Genomic DNA, 22,542 nt, shown 5'->3' on the forward strand with positions numbered 1-22,542 from the left:
CTGTTCACATCTCCCCAGGCTCTTCATTGGAGTAGTTCAGGACTCAGTTCTTAGGCTGCTTCTGTTTCGTTTTCTCTCACTCCCTAGAATTCATGGTTTTAAATCCTGTCTCAGGTGATGATGCCCAGATTTATTCCAGTCCAGACTTGCTCGCAATTCTAGATGTTTAACCTCAAACGAATGTGTTAAAACCAAGCTCCTGAAATTTCTTAAATTCTAACATTTGCTTCTTCTGCAGTCTTCCTCATTTCATTAATGGCAGGTACATTCTTCCAATAGTGCAGATTTTTAAAACTTCAATAACATCCTGGACTTTTCAGTCTCTTTCATATTTGGTTTATCCACAAATCCTGTTGGTTCCCAAATCAAGGTATATCCACAATTTGAACTACTCGTCATCTCCACTTGCCTTCAGCCCTGGTCCAAGTTACTGACTTCTCTTAACTTGGATTATTGAATGAGCTTCTTAACCGGTTTCACTACAGCCCTTCCTGCCTTCAGACTGTTGTCTCCTGAGGAGCCAGTGATCCCATTAAAATAAAATAAAAGTCAGATTATGTCACTCTGCATCTTCCAATGGTTTCCTATGTGAGCATTAAAGCCAAAGTCTTTACATTGGCCTTCAAGTCCCCACACAGTATCTTAATGTTCTTGTTCAGTCTTCTCTGGTCACTCTGTCCTCCTTGCCATTCCTTTGGACAGTCCATGTGTGCCCCTGTCTCAGAGTCTCTGCCCTTGGCTTCTGCATGAAGTGCTCTTCCTCAAGATGCCTGTGTGACTAGCTCCCATTGTCACTTGGGTCCAAATCTTGGTTACTTTTCCTGGCCCGCCCCTCCCCCAATACATTCCCTTTTCTGCTTTATTTTTTCTATTTATCAACACCCGACATACTATGTTCATTTTGTGTCTTCCTCACTAGAATATAAGCACCACGAAGGCAGGACTTTGTTTCATTTGCTTACTGCTGTCTTCCCATCACCCAACGCAATACCTAGTATATATTAGGTACACAATTTTTGTTAAGCATATATGGCAAGGAATGTGTTAGGAAATTAGATGGTCACGTATTTTTTTCCATGGATTTTTTTTTTTTTTTAATAATTAGAACTTGCTTTTATTCTGCAGTTGAATTGTTCTTTTTTCTTGAAGTTTCAGAAAATGATCAGAGCTTTGAGGTGACCATGACTGCAACCACAGAAGTGGCAGATGATGAGATTACTGAGGGAACTGTGACACAGATCCAGGTATAGTGAGTCTTTTTACTGACCGCAAGAGGATTATCCTTAACACATACCTTAGGTGATAAAATGATGAGAATATAATTTGTCTGACAAAGGACAGAATTGAGGTAAGATTTATTATTTTCATTCAGGTTTCCAGTCCCCACTTACATGAATCTCAGAATAGTAGGCAAAGATAGAGTTTGAAAATTCATTCCCTGTAGAGTGGTTCACATCGGTTGAAACAGATGGTGCACGTGCATTCTTTAGCTGCATGGAATGATCTCACCTGAGCTATTAAATAACTTTAAATTTTATCTTACCAGTTATATAAGATATTGATACAAAGCTTTTGAAGTGTTACCCAGCAGTATTTCTAATGACTGATTTAGAAGCCTACATATGTGCTCTGTTCTAATATGAACGGAAGCTATTCATTTCACATAGGTATTAATTATAACAGTTGTAGTCCCTTTTGGTGCCTCTAGGACTAAGATACCTTTTACCCTGAGTTAAGTGACTGGGTAACAAGCAGGGCTTACTGCTTTCCTTCCATGTGAACTTTGTCTCATACGAGTTATTTTTGCCAAATGTCATCATAATTCTTTGTTCTTTTAGGTAGCCTGGAGCTTAAATTTTACTTTTAAGTTTATGTCTGGCTGATCGTGCCTTTGTTTTTAGTATCTTGTCCTTTTGCTTTGTTTATTTAATAGCATATTTTTGAAGTAGATAATAAAGACATCATGTCATTATTTTTCCAATGACCCTTCCGTTAAGTGTAAGAGTTACGAGTTGATGTGTAACATCAAGGGCTAAGGAAATCTCAGGTGGGTGCACTGTGAACCTTTTTCAACAGGGAGCCTTATAGTGGTTCTAGAATGACAGGATTTCTAGAGGAGTGAGTCTTTCATGTGCTTCAAACAGTTTTGAGTCTGCCTAGAGATCCTTATCATCTACCCTTGGATTTCAGAGAGTGATTTGGACAGGAATTTTTTCCAAGTTCTCTGAAGCCATAGAGCACATTCTTCAAAGTGGGGCTTGTCAAATTCATTTCCAGTTCAAAGACTGTATAGTCTCACTTCAATTTCGTTTTCAGCACAGTAAAAATAGCTGTGTATGTATGTGTGTGTGTGATTTGGTTTACAGCCTACTTGTTAAAAGATTGGGCAATGGCAATGTGAGTTAAACAAATTATAGGGTTGTTTTGTTTGGGTTATTTCTTAAGAGTTAATGAGTTATAATTTGCTATTAGCCTCTTGGTTTGTAATTGCCATTTTAGTGAATGAAAAACATTTAATAATTTCTAATATTTGTTTCATAAAAATACCGTTAGGTTGTGAGTGAAAGCATAGTTCGAAGTTCAGAACTAGCCTGTTTTTTGCTGTGTCCTGTGTCAAAGCAGGTGTAACTATTTCACATATTGCTGTAGTTAATGTACCGTCCCATTTCAGCTTTGGAACTAGCTGCAAAAATAATTAGAAACCAAAAAATTTGCCAATATTTATAGTGCTTTGTGGTTACAAGAGGTATTTAGTGGGTGAAATATTTAGATTTCCAAGTCTGTGTATGTTACAGACATAAAACCCTACACAACCAAACCAACTCAGAAAGGCTGCATTTCAAAAACAGCAGCATACTAAATATATCTGAGTAATTTTTAAAAATGTATATATAAAGTAGTGAAAATGGGGGTAAAAAACTGTAAAACTTCATAATATCTATATACTTAGACATCCTTTGAGGTATTTAAGTCTTCTGCTATACCCAATTCATTTGCTATGGAAGGTGTTAAGTTTTACGGCTAAAATTTAATAATTGTTGGCTTCATTTGATGGCTATTTACGTGTTTACCATTTACGTGTCTACTCTTTGTAAGTAATAATTATATTTCTTCATCAGGGTAATTTGAGACAGAAGGCATTAGGTGTTTGCCCAAAAATAGCAGTTAATCAGCATGACAGGTATATTCCTAAGGTTCAAAGAGTGGGCTGTATATTTAGACTCACTTTGGGAAATGGTGATTTTATTCTTTTAACCAGCTGATTAATACATAAGAGAAGGTCACCTCAGGAGAGTATTTTCTACATTACATTTCTTAACAATGGGTATTGTTTGTATCAGGGTCTTTTCACAGCAATCTATCACCTTTAATGAATAACCTCTGTGTCAGATCTTAGTTGGGATGTTCAGAATACAAGAGGCCTTAGACATTGTCTGTCTCCATTCTCACCTTTATAAAGGTAGCCTCTTGATCTTTAAAACAAAAAAATCTAAAATGTATAACACATAAACATAGGGTGACAAAACTTTTCATACTTATTCCAGTGACTCTAGCTTTTTGTCCATGGATTTAAGAAAAGTGCTTTCTTAAATACAACATACTCATTACTCCCAGATAAAAAAATAACAGAGGTAACAGTAGAAACGTGGCTTTCCTCCTCATTGTGCTTGGGTTGTTCACTGACAGCTTCTCTCTTCCCAAGCAGGGTGATTTCAGTTCCTCTTGAAATTAGAAATTCAATTTCTGCCTATTCAAGGAATAGTCCAATGTCTGTTAGGACTTAACCTCCAGCCAGTGACATAGCTTAGGGTTGATCCAGTCCGGAGACTGAACTGAGTTGAGTGGTCCCTAGGCATGTGACTGTCTTCCTGGTCTGCCTATAATAGATGGGTTTGTCCCTGAAATGGTAGCCCTGTTGCCACACCTTCCTTACTCACACTATAGCTGTCTTTAGCCCAAGGCCAGCTCTCTTAAGTGGTTTTGTTCCTTCAGAATTTGTTAGATCAGGTATATCTGTAATTGAAAATGTACCTGGTGTGATAATTGCATAGATATACTAAAAGCCATAATTGCATAGATATACTAAAAGCCACTGAATTGTATACTTTAAAGGGTGAGCTTTATGGTGTGTTAATTATATCTCAGTAAAGCTGTTGGTTTTTAACTGCACATTTCCCAGTAAAGACTACTTTAGCTGCAATAATAATAAAAAGTGATAATATATAGTTCTTTGAGAAGAAGGTACATTGATGAGGTTAGGAATTAGTTCTACAGGTTGGCTAAAACAAACTTGCCAATAAACTATAAGGAGACCACGATTTTGCTGTCTTTTGATTTGGTCTATTAATCCTTTAAACTTAGCAAGAGATTACATTACAGATGACTGTATATTTTCACAGGAAACTACCTATAAGGACCTGAACAATCATGACAGTCAAATGAAGCATTTCCATTTCATTATATGTATGAGCTCATTTTACATATATAAATAAACAGATAGCTTTAGATATCCTATATTGATTTAAGTACTTAATGGAACCTTAGCTATTATTCTGTAAAATTTAGGCCACTAAGTGCAGAGTTAACTTGCTTAAATAAAAGTCATATTTTGTTAATGCAGTCAGTTTTGTTTTCATACTGTCATAATAAAAACAGCAAAAAATATTTGTTTTTCTATAAAATGAATATATTTTTACTATATCTAAAGCAAGTCAATTCCACAGATTACATTATTTTTGCAGACAAAGATGAATCAAGTTGTATTAAATCAAGCTATACTTGTTTTTTTCTTTTTCTTTTTTTTTTTTTACCTTTACCTCTTCAAGATTCTACAGAATGAGCAACTAGATGAAATATCTTCCTTGGGTAATGAGGAAGTTTCAGCAGTTAGCCAAGCATGGTTTACAACTAAAGAAGATAAGGATTCTCTGACTAACAAAGGTAAGATATAATGTGAATTTTATTGTCCCTTGGGGGGAAAAAAGAGTGGGAGGTAAGAAGAACTTGTAGTCATCAGGATTTTGAGGACTTCCTAATTGTGATTGAGTAGTTAACAGTATTTGAGTTTTTGTAATTGATTACCTTTGGCTCTGAATGAGACCCTGAAACCAGTGTTTTGTTTTTTAATAATTATAATTTCTCTGAGATGCAGTAAATTATAAACAGATGCACAGTGGTGGCATTTAAAAGAAAGTACAGTTACTGTACATGGGAGTGGGAAGTCTTTTCAGAGATCTAACTTTGGTCTGATAAAGCGGCTTAGAGGTTTAAAGTAAGTGTTTATAGTGCTACGGAGTTTATGAGGATTGGTAGGGAGCTGCTACAAGAAAGTAGGGGGTGTGCGTATGCCACTCTGAAGTTAAGAAAAGGAATTGTTTTCAACCACTGCATAGTAAATACTCATTATGAATATATTATTCACTTGGTATCCAACATATTATGTTTACCTTGGGAATTACCTACATTTTATTCCCACAGATAATTTATTTAATCACAAAGCAAATCTGCAGTGTTTCATTCCTCTTGAGGGATAACATTTTCTATAACATTATTTCTTTTCCTTTAAAGGACATAAATGGAAACAGGGGATGTGGTCTAAGGAAGAAATTGATATTTTGATGAACAATATTGAACGCTATCTAAAGGTATTTTATGGCATATTTTTTTTGTTTCACAAATTTTTTCATTGCCAGTTGCAAAAATTATCAAAGCATCATTGTACTTTACAAGGAGCTTTCTAGTAATTTTTGTAATGGATGATTGGTTAATATGTCATAGCTTCATAATTGTAAGGTATATGATTACAGTATATTTCTAAACACATTTGGAATTCTTAGTTTAAAATAGCTGTAATGCGTTAGTTAGCACCTGAAGTTTAGACAAAATCCTAATAGCTCCTCAGAATCTTAAAGCCCTGTCTTTTCAAGCAGCCTATAGTTTAAGCTTGTATTGTCTACAGCCTAAGATATACGTCTTCTTTGAATTTATGACATGAGAATCTTCCCCCTTTAAAAAAAAAATGAATAATTTAGTTCATTTTCCTGTTGAGGCTTATATGCTGTTAGCTAAGTCATCCTTTTCATTAAACATCTCTGGAACATAGTGTTTCTGAGGTACTGGAGATATGAATTGCCATAACACATGGTATTGGCTTTTTAAAAGCCAGCAGTTCATTTGGGAATGTTGAAAGCAGATGAAGAGCAATATAAGGCTTTGTACCATGTGAGTGATACATGTTGTGAATTCTGCGTGAGATCGGAGAAGGAAGAGTATATTCTTAGGGTTAGGACAGTTACGGAGAATATTTGGAAGAGCAAGGATTTGAGTGGAGTCTTAAAGGAATAGAACTTGGGCTAGAATGGGGCTGGAGGAAGCATGAGCAAATGCTGAGCACCAGGGAGTCAGAAATGAAACCCAGAGCACATTAAATTAGCCCCTTTAATTTGCACTGAGTCATTAGCCTCTGGAAACTTGGCTTTGAAGTCCAGTCCATAGAACTAGAACTCTGTCCCGTAGGAAATGAGAAAAACTAGGAACCTAGTTGAGTGAGGGTTTGGGTGGAGTAGGTCTGTGCTCTTCTCAAGGAAATTTTTCCAGTTATTTGCTGACCATTCCCTTAAAGGAGTTAGTGCATGTTTGAAATACATACCATCAGCATTGTTTGGGAATGGGAGGTGTACGGTATTTATTTAACCATTCTCCTATTGTTTCATACTTAGGTGGTTTATATAATTTTTTCACTATTATAAATACATTGTTGCCTAGCATGTCCACATTCTTTTTTTTCCCCCTTAAATAGTTGTTTATAACGTCCACATTCTTAAACCTAATTTTAATCTACACTGTTCCCAAGCTAAGCTCTGTAAACTATAAAGAGTAAATAAAAAACTTCAGTTCTTTGTTAATGAATAAAGATCCTTCCCACCAAACTAATTTTTTTTAAGAGAAACACAAATACAGTGACCATTGAAAACGTATGTCCACTGGTCACATACACTTTAGTTAAAACTTGGAAAATGCTGCAGGTTTAGATAAGGCAATAATGAATGGTAAGAACACTGAACTTTGGGAATTAAGAAGCTGGTTTCTTGTCTAGGGGATTGGAGTAGATGGTTTCCAAGGACCCCTTCAACTCTATGAATAAAGGGCGGGAATGTGACTGATATTGGAGACCTTTTAGGGGACCATTTCACTTGACCAGATGAGAGTAATTCAGGACTCCATAAACTACAGTGATGGCAGAATTGGCAGGGAAAGGGCAGATGAGCAGGTAGTCTCTAAGGATGCCTGGTGACTGGATGTCCGGGAGGAGGGAAAAGGAGGATTTGGAATAACTTCAGAGTGTTTTATTTCGGATGCCTGGGAGAATGATGAATGGATTGGCAGAGATAGGAAATGTCCAAAAAGATGTACTCATCTTGGGAAAAGGTATTTTATTTGATAGTTGACCATGGATTTTATTATGTGCTGCTGTTTAAGAACATTGTGGAGCCATTTGTAAACCAATTAATTAGACGTCAGAGAAGTGAAAGTAACTGCTACAAGTGGAAAAAAGAGAGAGCGCAGAAGGACCTTTTCATCTCAGTATATGGTCATCCTGCAACACAATGCCTTTCCGATATTTAGACTTGTAAATGTTAGGTTTAATTATTTGCAGAACTGGCATAAGAGAATTTTAGATTGTAAAATTTAGAAACTTTGGGGCACCTAGTTGGTTCAGTCAGTAGACTGTGACTCTTGATCTTGGGGTCATGAGTTCGAACCCCATGTTGGGTGTAGAGATTACTAAAAAAAATTTTTTTTAATAAAAAAATAAAATGTAGAAACTATTTACTGTGAAGTTTTATACATTCAAAAGAATGTATGAAATGCGTATCAGTGTAGTTTTACCTCTTTTTGAAATTTATGTAAACAGATTCATTCTCTGGGTGTTCTGTAACTGGCTTCTGTTGTTTATTATTGTGATTTTGTGATCCGTACCCTGTTGATTTTTTTTTCTTAGCTGTATTTCACTATGCCAATGCATATACTGTAAGTTACCCATGCGTAGTTAACGGTTGTTTTGGGGCTTTTTAGTCTTTTTGCTATTTATTTATACAAATTTAATGGATGTGAATGGTATTTTATTTTGGATTTAATTTGTATTCCTCTGATTACATACTTTTATATGCTTACTGGCCACTTTTTATGTTTCCTCTTTGAAATTCCTGTTTGCGTTTTTCATCAATTTTTTATGGGGTTATCTTTTTCATTTTCTAGACATTCTTAATATTAACGGCTTTTTGTTTATTTGTATGACAGATATCTTGTCTCAGTTCAGTGGTCTATCTTTTCCTTCTCCCTGGCGGTCATTTGATGAAAAAAGAGTCTTAATTTCAATATCAAAATCATTATTCTTTCATATTTTGCATGGTTATTTAAGAAATTCTCCTCTGCTTCAAGGGCATAAAGATACTGCCCTATATATTGTCACATAAAAGTTCTATAAGTTTTGCCTTTCTTGTTGATTTTTTTTTTCCTATAGCTCTGAGATAGGGTTTCACTGTTGGGGTTGTTTTGGTTTCATATGGAAGATCGTTGTCCCAGCATCACTATGGAATGTTGGTCTTCTCCCAGTCTGCAATGTCCATTTTGTCCCAAGTCAAGCTTCCCCAGACTTGTTCCTGTTTTCTAACTTGTTCCCAGGTTCTGTTTGTGGATACTTGTGTTAGTATAGATAGCACTATCTAGAGAGATCAAAGCATCCGATGGGGCAAGTCTCTTCATAAATGTCTTGGCGCTTTTTGGCCCATTGCTCTTGCATTATAAATTTAGAACCGAGTTGCAGAGAATGGAAGAACGTTGGAATTTTTATTGGGACTGCACTGAATCTGTGCATCAGTTTGAGGGTAATTAACATCTTTACAGTATTCCATCTTCCTATTGAGAACATTGTATACCCTCCATTGTAGTGCTTCCTATTTAATACCTTTTGGTACTTTGTTTTCCTCCACAAAGGACTTGCATCAGTTGCCTAAGATTCAGTCCTGTTGTTTTTAATGTTTTATGTTACTGTAAATGAGAACTTTTAAACTTTTTTTGATCTTTGCAGAGAAATGAAAATGGCTTTATATATTGATTTTGTAACCAGTATTTGCTACTCTTAAGTTTCTACATATATAACACCTGTGAATGATTTTTTCTTTTTCACTCTATACTTTTTATATATTTTCTTTTATTAGGTTATCAGCAAATCCAAAATCGATAGGAATATAATCACATATGAATGTTCTATGTCATGAATGTTCTTTCCATATCTATAGCTATTTACACTTTTTCCATAAATTTAATATTTAATGCTGTAATAATGATTTTTTTTTAGTTAACACAAAATTCCTGGAATAAGCTCACCTTCTGTATTGATCACTGACCTTGTTGCACATTGCTGGTGCTCCGTATTTTAGGGACTAAGGGGATCTGTGTTACAGAATGAGCTTGCCTGAAAATTTTCTGAAACTGTCCTTGTCTGGTTTTGCTCCTGAGGTTATGCTAGCCTAATAAAATGAATGAGGAAGTGTCCCCCATGTTTTTCTATCCCCAGAATAGTTTAAAATCAGAATTATGTTTCTCTTGATTGTTTGGTAGGATTTACCTGTAAAGTTACATGGGCCTGATATTTCCATCCTGAAAGATTATTAATAACTGATTAAATTTTCTTGGTGGTCTGTGCTTATTAGATTTTCTGTCTCTTCCTGAGTCTCTCTTGGTAAGTTGACTTTTTCTAGGACTTTATTCATTTTATATAAGTTTTCAAATTTATTGCCATAGAATTTTCACAATGTTCAACTCTCTAATCTCTGTACATCTCTGCTTAGGCCCCATTTTTTCATTTCCAGTATTGTTTTGTCTTTTAGTTTTGCCATAGTTTATCTTTTCATATTTTATTAGTTTTGATGAGTCTTTTTTAAAGAACCATTTTTTAGCATTGCTTGTAGTTTCTGTTATTTATTTGATTCCTGGTTCCATTAATTTTGTTCTTACAATTTTCTACTTTCTTTAGATATTAACTTTTTATAATTTTAAAAGGGGTTGACACAACTTGACTTTATTGAATTTAATAGTTTATTTTTGAAGCATTTAAGTATCACTTTATTATCTCTTGAAACATTTTAAAGTTTATATTTGACTTACTATTTTTCTAAATGCCATTGATGATCCTGAACATAAAAAAACAACTTTTAAAAAGCATAGTATATCCATATGCATTTTATCAGAAATCCCTAAATCAAAGAAATGTAACCCATTTAGGCACGCGGAATAAAAGATGCTACAGAAATCATCTTTGAGATGTCAAAAGACGAAAGAAAAGATTTCTACAGGACTATAGCATGGGGTCTGAACCGGCCTTTGTTTGCAGTTTATAGAAGAGTGCTTCGCATGTATGATGACAGAAACCATGTGGGAAAGTATGAAAACTTGTAATGCTGCATGTTTTCATGTAATTAGGGGAAATATTTAAAGAGCTATCTTTTTTTAAATATAGTTATGAGAATTTTAATTGGAGACAGCTATGAATTACTGTTTGCTGTGTTAATATTTTTTTTCTCCAGGTCCATGTTGTAAATATGGAAATCTCATTATAATAAGGCCTCTTAGAAATTAGAATCTCAATCACCTTATATATGTCAGATTTTAGACTTAGCTGTCTTCATCAAAGTCTGCTTTGTAATAAAATAATATAATAAAAATATTATAGTGGTTAAAGAAGTTGAAAAAAAAACCCTCTAAATTCATTGGTAACGTTGTTCCTTTTTTTTTTTTTTTATAGTATAGCATTTCCTAGGTTAGTGACTTTTTTTATATATATATAAAACCAGAGTGGAAAATAAATAACTAAATTTCTGAATACAATGCCTGGATTTCTGTTATAGGTAACATTTATGGGAAGGCATTTTTTTTTTCAATGCAATGATTCTTTGGTGTTACTGACGTATTTTTAGTTTCTCTTTGGGAATTTTAGGTAGTTATAATATGGCTTATTAGATACTGCTTTAAAAAAGAACATTGCATTGGCTGTATTGAGTACTTGCCCTCTAAAGAAAATGAGCGTTTACATTGGAGCAAGAGTGTGGCAGATACCCATGCATGGATAGGGGAAATGAAGAGAAGTTTTTTAAATTTTTTGGTGCCTTGTGAGAATTTACCATAGATTTGCATTTTGCCTGTGGTTTACAATGTCATGCTTAGCTATATTAGAGGGCCTGAAACCAGTTTTGAAATAATGGAAGATTTAAAGCAGAATAGGAGCAAGTATGTTTTAAATGTTGAATTTTCCTAGAGAAAGATGTACATTGCTCACTTTTATTATAGCTAAAAGTATTTTTTTTACAAAAAAGAAGATAGAAGAATTAGTTTTAATTTTTAGTAATTTACTTTGAAATTGGTTACTTTAAAAAAATTATCAGTATGCTAAGTGACTTGACATTTGGCTCCCTAAGTGAAATTCTGATTTTTATTAAGGTTTTTTAGCATTCTTTGTTTTAATTGATCTTTTTAAAAATTTCTTTAAATTTCTAGATATACACCTGAAGAAATTGAAAAGCTCAAGGAGTAAGTTTAAAATTTTTTTTCTTTTCCTGAATTCTGATAGTTGGGTTTTAACTTTTCTAATACCTTTGTTTTTTAAACTTTTACTGTGGAAAATGTCTAGAGATTTTTAGTAGACTGGTGTAATTTAATCCTGCTATAAGCATGATTGACCATAAAAAGAACTTTTCAGATCCATACATGCACAGAGTAGCCATGCCCATAAATTTCGTCTTTTCCTATAGTGAGTCGCTGAATGAAATGTGTCCTCAGACCACTAATAAGGGTTACAGAAGATTAGATGGCCTTCTTGGTGGCCTGAAGACTAAATACCAGGAACTTACATACCAGGATGAAAACCAGGGTTGTGCTACATGCTTAGTTTAGAATGGTGACTTAGCAAATGTTTCACTTAATGTCTGGGCGAACTCTACTTTATGAAGGCTATTTCGCAGGAAAAATAATTTTCTTTGTTGAGTAGGGCCATAAAGTATGGGTTAATGGATTGTATGGATCGTGGAAAAAATTGAAGGTTGATCCTCTTTATGATGGTAGCAGCTTGGGAAACTTTTTCAGATGTCTGAGAAGAGCTCGTTAGGAGTACTGAAAAGGGAACAATCTGGGGATTGCCTGGGAGATTGTGTCAGTAACCTGAGGGGAAATTTGGTCTTTTTTGAACACATATCCAAGTTACTTATTTCTTCTCTGACCCAGGAAAAAGGCAATTGCTGCCTGTTTTTTTTTCACCCACAGACAACTGTGGACCCCAAAAAAAGGCCACACTTTCAAACTTTGGCTCTCAAAGTATTGCTGCCCACAACTTCCAAACCAGTCAAATGGGAAGAAGAAGAATGAAGAATAAATGATGAAATTAAAAGGGAGAAAACAGTTGAACCCAATGCTGATTGGCAGACTCTTGTTTTAGGCTCCGGATAAAGCATGGCAATGACTGGGCAACAATAGGGGCGGCGCTAGGAAGAAGCGCATCTTCCGTCAAAGATCGGTGCCGACTGATGAAGGATACTTGCAACACAGGTACTGTGAGCACTGCCGATGGGCTGCTCTTGTCTCCATCGGAGCTTCCCACCCCGTCACATCCTGCTTTCTCTTCTCTTCTGGAAAGAAATTTGTCATTCACTTGAGTTCACATTTTATTTTCTAGTCTTCCTTTTTCTTCACGCTTTGTAGGCCCGAGTAATCCTTCATTTTTGTGCTTTTGTGCGAGGTGACAGCAGGCTCCCCGCTCAGCCGGGAGCCTGTTGTGGGACTCGATCCCAGGACTCCGAGCCGAAGGCAGTCGCTTAACCAACTGAGCCACCCAGGCGCCCAGGAAGTAGTTTTAATTTAAGCCCATCTAACTGTTGAGCTTCTGTTAACAACAGCTTATCCACTCATGTTTATAAAATCTTAAAAAGTTATCTTTCAGTGCTGTGGCTCTGGTTTGCTTATTTCAAACAAGTATATTTTTCCATAGAAAAGACTTGTCATTAGTGTTTCCGTCTCTAGTACAGACCACAAATGCCTATTTAACTCTTAATATATACAAATGCACTGATGATACTGTTAAACCCACCCTTTGTGACCAACAACAGTATTGAGGCTCCGGCATTAGCTCTCACATAACTTTTCTGAGCCTCAGTCTCCTCTAAAATGAAGAGTTAGAAGAGGTGATCTGTAATTCTCATATATGAGAAGGGAACTGTGATCTCATAGTTCCCTTTTAGCCCTCAAATTCTCTGAAGGAGCCACAATCTGCTCAGTCTTTCAATCAGAAAAATAGTTCCCAAGTTAAGCTTCCAGGTTATATATTTTCTTTTTTCACGTCCCTACCCCACCAAAGTGGAATCGGGACTATTTCCTGTTTAACCATTCATTCCACCAGCCCTGTGACCTGCAAGGCACTGAGAACATAAATCCCACCAACTCTTGTCATTCTGTGGTTAATGACAGCTTAATGAATGAAGCAGGAATAGGAGCTCTAGATTTAGGATTTGACCCCAGAGTTTTATGTAAGGCACTGTGAGTACAGAACCCCTTTTGTGGCCATGCTAAGTAGAAGAGCAGGACTTTGTCTTGAATATATGGTATCCAGAACTGTGCCTAGAACATAATAGAAGTTCAATAAATGAATCCCTGATGCAAGCACACAGCTCTTTTCAAATTTTCTAGACATTTTTAGCTACTAGTAACAAAATGGAAACAGAAGTATAAGGATAAAAAAAATGTTTTTCTGCTCAAGTTCCTTAAGAAAAGACCAAGAGGATCATTTGGTGTCATTACTGGTTTATGGCTTTAGGAAAACCTGGAGTAAAATCGTGTGAATACCAGTCTCAGACTTCCGTTTTATCACAGTATCTTAGAGTTGGGGTAGTGGGGACAGGAGACGGTATAAACCTAGTTTCCATTTTTACTTAAGTGGGTAGGAGCCCATAGGAGTTACTCCACTTGTCTCTCATCATTCATTCCTCTAATGAAGGATCTCCATTGAGCTTACCATGAAGCTCTTCCCACTTAGGATTAGTGCAACTTGACAGTGTATAATTTTTTCTAGGTATGTATTGCATAGTTTTTCTTTCCATAAGGAGTTGGTCAGTATTTTCTAGTAGGATTCTATATCTTCTTTTGTAATCAAGAACCTTACTGGGCTAGTCAGGCGCAACCGTCTTAGTAGATATGTGCAGATTCCCGTCCCAGGGTCGTTCAGAAATAACTTTTGGTGCTGCTGCGTACTTCCATCAGTCCTTGGAAATACAGGGCTGAATCTGGTTTGCAAAAAAAAAAAAAAGTAGCAGTAGTGGTCTAGATGATTTCCTTCTTTCAGGGAAGTGGACGGAAGAAGAGGAAAAGAGACTTGCAGAGGTGGTTCATGAATTGACAAGCACTGAGCCAGGTGACATAGTGACACAGGGCGTGTCATGGGCAGCTGTGGCAGAGCGAGTCGGGACCCGCTCAGAAAAGCAGTGTCGTTCTAAATGGCTCAACTACCTGAACTGGAAACAGAGTGGAGGTACTGAATGGACCAAGGAAGATGAAATCAATCTCATCCTTAGGTTTGTGTCATTAAGTCCTTTAATAACAAAAGCTGCTTAATAGCTGTAGTTGTCTTGATTGTGGTATTTCCTCTTTTGGTTTCCCTAGATGCCTAATGTCTGAAAAGCATCCTTTCCGTAGAGAGAGGATCCATGGAGGATCTTTCAGATCCTATGCATTTCATATTGAGCTCTTTTTTTTTTGTTTTGTGTTTGTTCCTTTTTAGTGGATTTAGTGCTCGTGCAAAGTACCAGATTGAAGGCGTGGAGACTGAAGTCCTCTCTCTGTCCACAGAACAGGTACGGCACAGACAGTGGCCCTGCAGCTTGCCACTGTCCCACCAATGTGCCTCAGTGCTAGCGGAGGGGCTCCATGTGCAGGGGAAGAGGGCTCTTCAGTCTCCATGCCCTTCAATCTTGGGCTCCTGTGCTAAGATTGCTAAGAAGGGGGCCCAGTCTGCAGTTACCCCACACCTTCCCACTGGCCCCAGTCAGGCACTTACCTTTTTTTTTAAGTTAGTCAGTATAACCATTAAGACTCAGTGATTCAAGTGGGCAGAAATACCAACAAGAAAATGTTTGAGACACTGAAGCAATAAAAGCTACTCCCTCCTGAAAATGAAAACCATCATGACAGTTGAAGCTAGAAAACAGACCATTCATACCCCCGATTGAGTGGTACTATCATTTTGGTGGTTTTTGTTTTGGTTGCTGCTGGAGTATTGTTTTTGTCTTTCTAGCATTTTATTTTGGGTTTTGTTTTTAATATACTTCTTTTAACCAGTCATCTGCAAATAGCTCATTTCTCAACATTTTTATTACAGACATGGAAAAGCTCAGATCTAGGAAATAACTTGCTATGACACACTCTAAAACATGGCAAAACACTATATAACTAACCCTGTTCTTACCCACTTCTAACCTTTAGCTACTCCCCTGCCTTTACAGTGCTTCATCGGCTTCTGACTGTTCACGGCCTGGCCCATTGCTTGTACCATTAACAAAAGGCTCTTGCCTAGTGCTCAGTCATAGGTCTCAGCTCTGGGAGCAGTTCTGCACCCTTGAAATCCTTTCCCATGTAGTTAACAGTAGCTTCTCCGTGACAAAAGCTGCTGTCCCCTTTATTGCCAGTGCCATCATGTGTAGTCAGAGGAGGGTTCTTCCAGAGAAATCCATTAACAGATTCTAACAGATGTTTGTTTTGTAACCTGTAGGATAGCAGAGCTTGATGTAGCTGATGAAAATGACATCAACTGGGATCTGTTAGCGGAGGGATGGAGCAGTGTCCGTTCACCACAATGGCTTCGAAGTAAATGGTGGACCATCAAAAGGCAAATTGCAAATCATAAGGATGTTTCATTCCCTGGTAACGTATTATTTGCTTCTTAAGTCCTTCCCTCGTCTTACCATATTTACTCCTCAAAACTCACTTAGTCAGAAGTTCTTTGCCTCAGCTAAAGAGTTACGAATCTTAGTAGATCTTCACTTAAATATCTCCTGTATTTCTTTGGGTAACTGTCTTTTCTTCCCTTGAGGAATTGATGTGGTGTGTAATTCTCAAAGCACCTAAGACTAAAATATACACGTTTATACACATTCTTGTTCTCATATAAACTGTGAAGAAGAAAACAGTTTTACACATTGTGTACAAAAATGGATTTCTGAAAACTTAGGTTTGAATCGACTTTTGTGTGTTGAATAATTTCACGTATTCCAACTGGGTTTATCATTTAGAGATTTTCTTGGTGGTTTTATAGTATAAAGACTAAATCTATAATTCATTTATTATGTAAATCTAGGGATCTTAAGTTGGGTTTGCTTAAAAGTGAGGCATAGCAGCCTGCTTTGCACCAAGGTGCAAAAACTAAGTTGTCCAGTCCCTTTAATTAAGGCAATCAAATTCATTCCCCTTAGTATAGTGCACCATTTTTCCCAAGGAAAATTAAATGCTGAAGAACTTTGGCTTGATGAAAATAAGATTTTTTAAAAATTAAGTAGTTATAAATTTATAAATCTGATGTTAAAACCGGAAGAGTGAGTGAATACTAGTGTGGCATGAACCCACCCAGATTGCAGTTATCACCTGAGAGCACTGGTAGCTTATCCTGACTAGTAGAATGGGGCAAGTCTAGATTTGACTTTCCTGCACAAGAATTCAAGGTGGTTGCGTATTACTGTTTGGAAAAAATGAGCTGCTACTCTGGAGTTGTGAGTTAAACTAAAACAGTCAAGCATCCTTGAGTACTTGGTGTGTGTGGAGGAAAAGTACACTATTCACTTAAAAAAGGAAATAAGCTACTTTGCATTAACAATATTCTTCCTAAATAGTAAGAATTTTATCCTGAAGCCCTAGGACATAGTGAAGGTTTTATTTTCATGTTCCTCACAATGGCTGTTTTTTTAATGTATCTTAGGTGGCAAGAATAACATTATGTTAGGAATTTTTTAAATTTCTTGTGATGGATAATGTTTCCAGAAATTTCCAGACGGGTTGCAGCTTTAAAATATTTTTATTGTTATTTTGCTGAGATCTCACATGCAGTGTACAATTATTTATTCCAAATACTTTCCCTCCTTACCCCCACCTCCCTTGCTGCTTAGATGGTGGTCTGTCGGAGAACCAATGTTCTTTTTGTCTACCCATCTCCCTTCAGTCTTAATAAAAGGTCTTAAACAGTTACATGAGAATCAAAAAAACAACCCAACGCTTTTGGAGAATAAATCAGGATCTGGAGTTCCAAACAGTAATTCCAATTCCAGTGTCCAGCATGTTCAGATCAGAGTCGCCCGCTTGGAAGACAATACAGCCATCTCTCCAAGCCCCATGACAGCCTTGCAGATTCCAGTCCAGATCACCCATGTCTGTAAGTGTTTACTGGAGACTCCTTGCTATTGGACCTGTATGATTTGGTAACAGCTCTAACACCTTTCATTCTTCTAGAATGTTGACAGGAATTTGTGCAAGTTGACAGAGGCACTCTAAGGCATTTTACAATTGAGCAAGGAAATAGCGGTCCTAAGGTGGCACATCATTTGTAGTAATTCACCAGAGACACACAAATTGGGGGTGGATTTGAAGTCGTGTGTAGAAGAAATGATTTTGATGAGATTGAAGATTTTCTTCAGGAAGTAAAGAGCCAGTTTCCTGTGGGAACTCTTTTATTCTTTTTTTTTCCTTTGCCTCTGATATTTTTTGTGTTTAATGAGATTATGAGAACCGAACAATTGTTATAGGGAGAAGAAATTTATTTCCTGCAATCTAAGCCAAGTTGATAGTTTTTTCCATGGTAGAGTAACAGAAAAGGAAGGAGAATAAAATTCTCAGAACCAGATGGTTCTTCACTTTTTTCTCATTTCTTTTGTCTACCTAAATGCCATGCCTATGGAAAGGTCATTACCAAGAGTATACCAGTTGCTGTATGTTATTCTCAATTGGGATTATTGGCATTTTGAGTGAGATAATTCGTTGTTGGCAGGGCTGTCCTACACATTGCAGGATGCTCAGTGTCCCTTGCAGTAGTACTTCCTAATCACTATGGCAAATAAAAAACACCCTAAGGATTTTCACTTTTTGAGAATCACTGGGCTGTCTACTGGTTGTGGTGACACTATATATATTCATATATCCAATGACTATCAAAGTTACCTTGGGGACCTTTAAACTAATCATGCCTGTCTTAAAATTCTGATTTAAGTTTGGGTATTTGCTTTAGCTTTCTACCAGTGTGATAATGCATGAAGAATTTTTCTTTAGCCCTCTGCTTATTTAACTTTATAGCCTGAAGAATTACAAAGCAACTGAAATTACTGGTCCACCGTAAATATGAGAGCTGTTGGATATAGATTGTGCACAGAGATTGTTAGAACTCTCCTGGGCTGTTTGGTGACTGTACTTACGGGGAATGCAGACATTTTAGATTTGGTACCTTAATATTCACAGGATGGCTTTTTTTTAAATATGTAATTTTATTTCTTCCAGCAAGAAATGTTGGTAAGAGTTTTATACCATATCAGTTATTCTTTGCATTCAGGCTAAAATCTCATGATTGTTTCTTCCTTTATGTTAGGAGTCAGGGACTAGCAAACTTTAAAGCCAGAATAGTAAATATAAACGTTAGACTGCAGTCCACATAAGTCTTTGTGGAATTTTCTGGTTTTTAAACAATCTTTTAAAAATGTAAAAACCATTCTTAGTCTTGAGCCACATCTGCCCCTGCCCATAGTTTGCTTACCCATGATGAAGGTTATTTATCTGGAATCACTTTAAATTATTCTAGGTATGATCTTAAGATTCCATCAGATAGAGAAATAGTAACATGAATCAGGTGTGTTTCTTTTGAAACGTGTCTCATTTCCTTTCCAACTGAGAAGTATTTTAGTCGGAATAAACACTGCACAAGATGATTCCAAATTCTTTTTCACATGGATTTAACTACACGTGCAATTGAAAGCACCGAGATCCACGTTTCGTCTAGTCTTAATTCCTTATAACCTTGATCAGGTATAACCAACACTGCTCAAGTCTAAAGCCTCAACTGACACACCCATAAAGAGATTATATACTGTGTGATCTCTAAAGCACTGTTCAGTCTCCCAAATGTGTTCTTCTGGGCTGGGCGGAGCGAGATGGCGGAGGAGTAGGAGACCTGGATTTCGTCTGGTCTCAGGAATTCAGCTGGATAAGGGATCAAACCATTCTGAACACTTGTGAAGCCAAATGTGGGGTTTTTTTTTTGTTTTTTGTTTTTTTTTTTTAAGAGATTTAAGACAGAGCACAAACCCGGGGCAGGAGTTGCACAGAGGGCAGACTCCTCACTGAGCAGGGAACCCGACATGGGACTCGATCCCAGTGGGATCATGGCCTGAGCTGAAGGCAGACGCTTAACTGACTTGAGCCACCCAGGTGCCCCTGAAATAATACTATCTTATATTTCATGTTTGTGGTTCCTCCCAACAACTACATGAGGTAGGCAGGACAGATAGTCTCTGAACATTAGTAGGTTCAAAGCAAGCTATTTGCTTGGGAATAATGCTGCTGGAACAGAAGACTGGTCTTGAGGGACTAACGTTCTAGGAATCCATACTGCTTATCAGATTGTCCAGGAAAATTTATTTTTTACCAAGTTCCTATTGACTTGTAAGTTAGTTCTTAGGGTATTCCTCTTCTAGAACTATTTTGTGATCTCTACCAAGGCTTAGCAGATACTCTCTGTAACAGCTAGTCAACTCTGCCCTTATAGTACAGAAGCAACTGTGGAGAATAAATAGGTGTGGCCGTGTTCCTATAAATACTTTTTACAAAAACTGGTCGTGGGCTCGATTTGGATATGAGCCATGGTTTGCTAACCACCAACCTGTGCCATCCCAGGTAAATCTGTTAGATTCCTTCTCGTAAGAAATGCAAATGACTTCCAGTTTCCAGGCAAATTATTCACTATGAGACTACGTGTTTTATTTTGTTGTCCTTGTTCCTACCACAGCTTCAACAGAGTCCCCTGCTGCTACTGTTGACTCGGAAACAATAACACTAAACAGTGGAACACTACAGGCATTTGAGATTCTTCCAGTGAGTAACACTTCACAAAACAGAAATCGGGCATTTTATGCGTAAGAAAAATCACTGGTTTTAGCACTGTTACCATATAAACAAATGAAATAAAAACATGATTGGCCTTCAGTGCAGCTATGTCCATGTTTTTGAGGCCAGATCGTTAAATGAGGACATAAATCAGACTTCCACTTTTTCTTCATCTGTAGAGGTTTAAACCAATAACGTGCTCTTTTTACATATGACCGTGACAGGGCTTAATGAGGAGGGTGCATGCTATGGATTTGTATTGAGTCATAAACAAATACCATCTATAACCAAAAAGTTTATTGTACTGGCCTTTGGGGATACAGAATTTAAAAGTCCCAGTCCTAAATGGTATAGCCACTTTACAAAAGAACCTTGTAGTTCTTCTGAAGGTGAAACAGTATAGTTAACATCTGAGCCATCAGTTCTGAATAATTCATTTATTCAGCAGTAAAGAACAAAGTACTAATACATGCTCCAAGGGTGAACCTTGAAAATGTTATGCTAAGTGAAACTAGCCACAAAATACCATAGAGTGTTTGACTCCCATTTATTTGAAGTGTCTAAAATAGGCAAATCTGTAGAGACAAAAAGATTACTGGTTGCCTATGCTAAGAGGTTTTGGGGAGCTAAGGACCAAGATGGCTAATTTGAATGGCGTTTCTTTTGGGTGAAGTAGGGTAACTTTTTAAGTCTCCATTCTTGTCCTGTTTTATAAAATGGGTAATACCCAGAATTAGCTCATTTTTCAGGAAGAAAATATAAAGTAGGTTTTATTTAAATTATGTCAAGCTTTATTTGCTGTGAAAAACATAGGGCTATTAGTGCAAAAGTTTATCATCTGCACAGTCAGATCCCATGAGGATAGTCGACATGGCTAAAGGTTCTCTTTTAGAACAACTTTGGAACCTCTACTAGCAATTTACTTAACCTAAGCTTCCACTTCCTAATCCTGTGGTCTCCAAAATAGGGATGTGTAATATAACCCTTTGTCACAGGTTGAAAACTTTCTTTTGGGCCACCTCCTCTCTTCCCCCTGGCCAAATAATATACATACATATACTTAGAGTATATGTGTTCAGGTTTTTACTTATTTGGGTCACAAATATTTAGAGACTTCTGTCCTAAATAATAAAGGATGATATTGCCTCAGCTTCAAAAAAAAATCATGAACATTACAGGAACTGAAATAAAATGCATATATTTAATACGTGAAGTATTTACTATCTGACCATATCTAATTTACTAATTGTAAATTGTAAATGATCAGCTTTTACTTCTATGGAGAGGGAGGAAAGAAATTGAGTCCTACTTGAATCCTACTGTGTGCCAGGCACCATTTTGTAATAATCTGTAATGCCCACAACCCCTTCCCTGAGGTAGTTATTATGCCTGCTTTAGCAATAAGGAAACTTACTTTCATTGAGCTAGTACCAGGAGAGCTATTATAACATCAGTACAAAAGACCACAGGCTCTAGGACTTCAACATCACCCTGTAAGTGCAAGTACTTTCCCTTTGGGAGAGTAGGATAAACCGGACTCAAATTATCAAGCATAGAAGTTGAATAGTTTTGTGACAGTTCTGTGAAACCTATCAAGATAAACTTATTATCAGTTAACCAGCTTTTCAAAGTTACTCTTTTTCATTCAGAACACTAATTACTATCTCTGTACATTTCTCCTTAGTATAAAAAATAGTTCCTAAAATTATACTATGGGAAAAATCTGTTCAAGTAAACTCTGTAGTACCTTTTCAAAAATGTGAAACTTTTAAAAAGTGGGGAGAGTGCCAATTCTTTACATGCTAGACAGACAGTGAAGGAAGACTGTGTGCGGGTTACTGCACTGGACACAGTGGCTTATGCTACCATGTCTTGGTGCCTTGAAATAAATGGCTAAGACCAGACCATAGAAATACATGGGAGTGAAGAGCAGGATCAAGGTTCTCTGTTTAACCTCCAAGTTTAAGGACGTAGGACAAGTCAGTATTACACTCTTCATTTTGTTACTTGAGGGCACCTTCAGGATTGGGAAGTACATTTGTGGCTCGTAAATTAAAGACCCCATTTTGGATATAAAGCTAGACTTAAGTAAGCTTATTTACTCAGTCTGTTGCACCTATGTTGATCTTAATTTTTTTGCTTCAGTCTTTCCATTTACAGCCCACTGGCACTCCAGGCACCTACCTACTTCAGACAAGCTCAAGCCAAGGCCTTCCCCTCACTCTGACGGCTAGTCCTACAGTAACCCTGACAGCTGCTGCACCTGCTTCTCCTGAACAGATCATTGTTCACGCTTTATCCGTATGTTACATCAGTTCCTTGATTTTTCTAGTTTCTGTAGAGAAGACTGGCTGATAAGTGTCACCAGAA

The 22,542-nt window shown here is 36.8% G+C and overlaps 1 protein-coding gene across 2 annotated transcripts in view; it reads left to right on the plus strand.

Annotated features, from left to right (window-relative positions):
• DMTF1 (cyclin D binding myb like transcription factor 1) overlaps nt 1–22,542 on the plus strand; it is a 42,186-nt gene that overhangs the window by 17,838 nt on the left and 1,806 nt on the right. For both annotated transcript variants that reach the window (XM_025872802.2, XM_025872803.2), the window contains 11 exons: nt 1,150–1,244; nt 4,827–4,941; nt 5,569–5,645; nt 10,288–10,445; nt 11,557–11,589; nt 12,491–12,600; nt 14,387–14,615; nt 15,809–15,960; nt 17,249–17,458; nt 20,075–20,160; nt 22,318–22,473. In XM_025872802.2, the coding sequence (XP_025728587.1) occupies nt 1,150–1,244; nt 4,827–4,941; nt 5,569–5,645; nt 10,288–10,445; nt 11,557–11,589; nt 12,491–12,600; nt 14,387–14,615; nt 15,809–15,960; nt 17,249–17,458; nt 20,075–20,160; nt 22,318–22,473 (1,421 nt within the window). The remainder of the gene's footprint in view (nt 1–1,149; nt 1,245–4,826; nt 4,942–5,568; nt 5,646–10,287; nt 10,446–11,556; nt 11,590–12,490; nt 12,601–14,386; nt 14,616–15,808; nt 15,961–17,248; nt 17,459–20,074; nt 20,161–22,317; nt 22,474–22,542) is intronic.

This window comes from Callorhinus ursinus, unplaced genomic scaffold (genome assembly GCF_003265705.2).
Source record: "Callorhinus ursinus isolate GAN/ISIS: 27379988/994484 unplaced genomic scaffold, GSC_fseal_2.0 scaffold12, whole genome shotgun sequence".
In the NCBI taxonomy this organism is placed as follows: domain Eukaryota; kingdom Metazoa; phylum Chordata; class Mammalia; order Carnivora; family Otariidae; genus Callorhinus; species Callorhinus ursinus.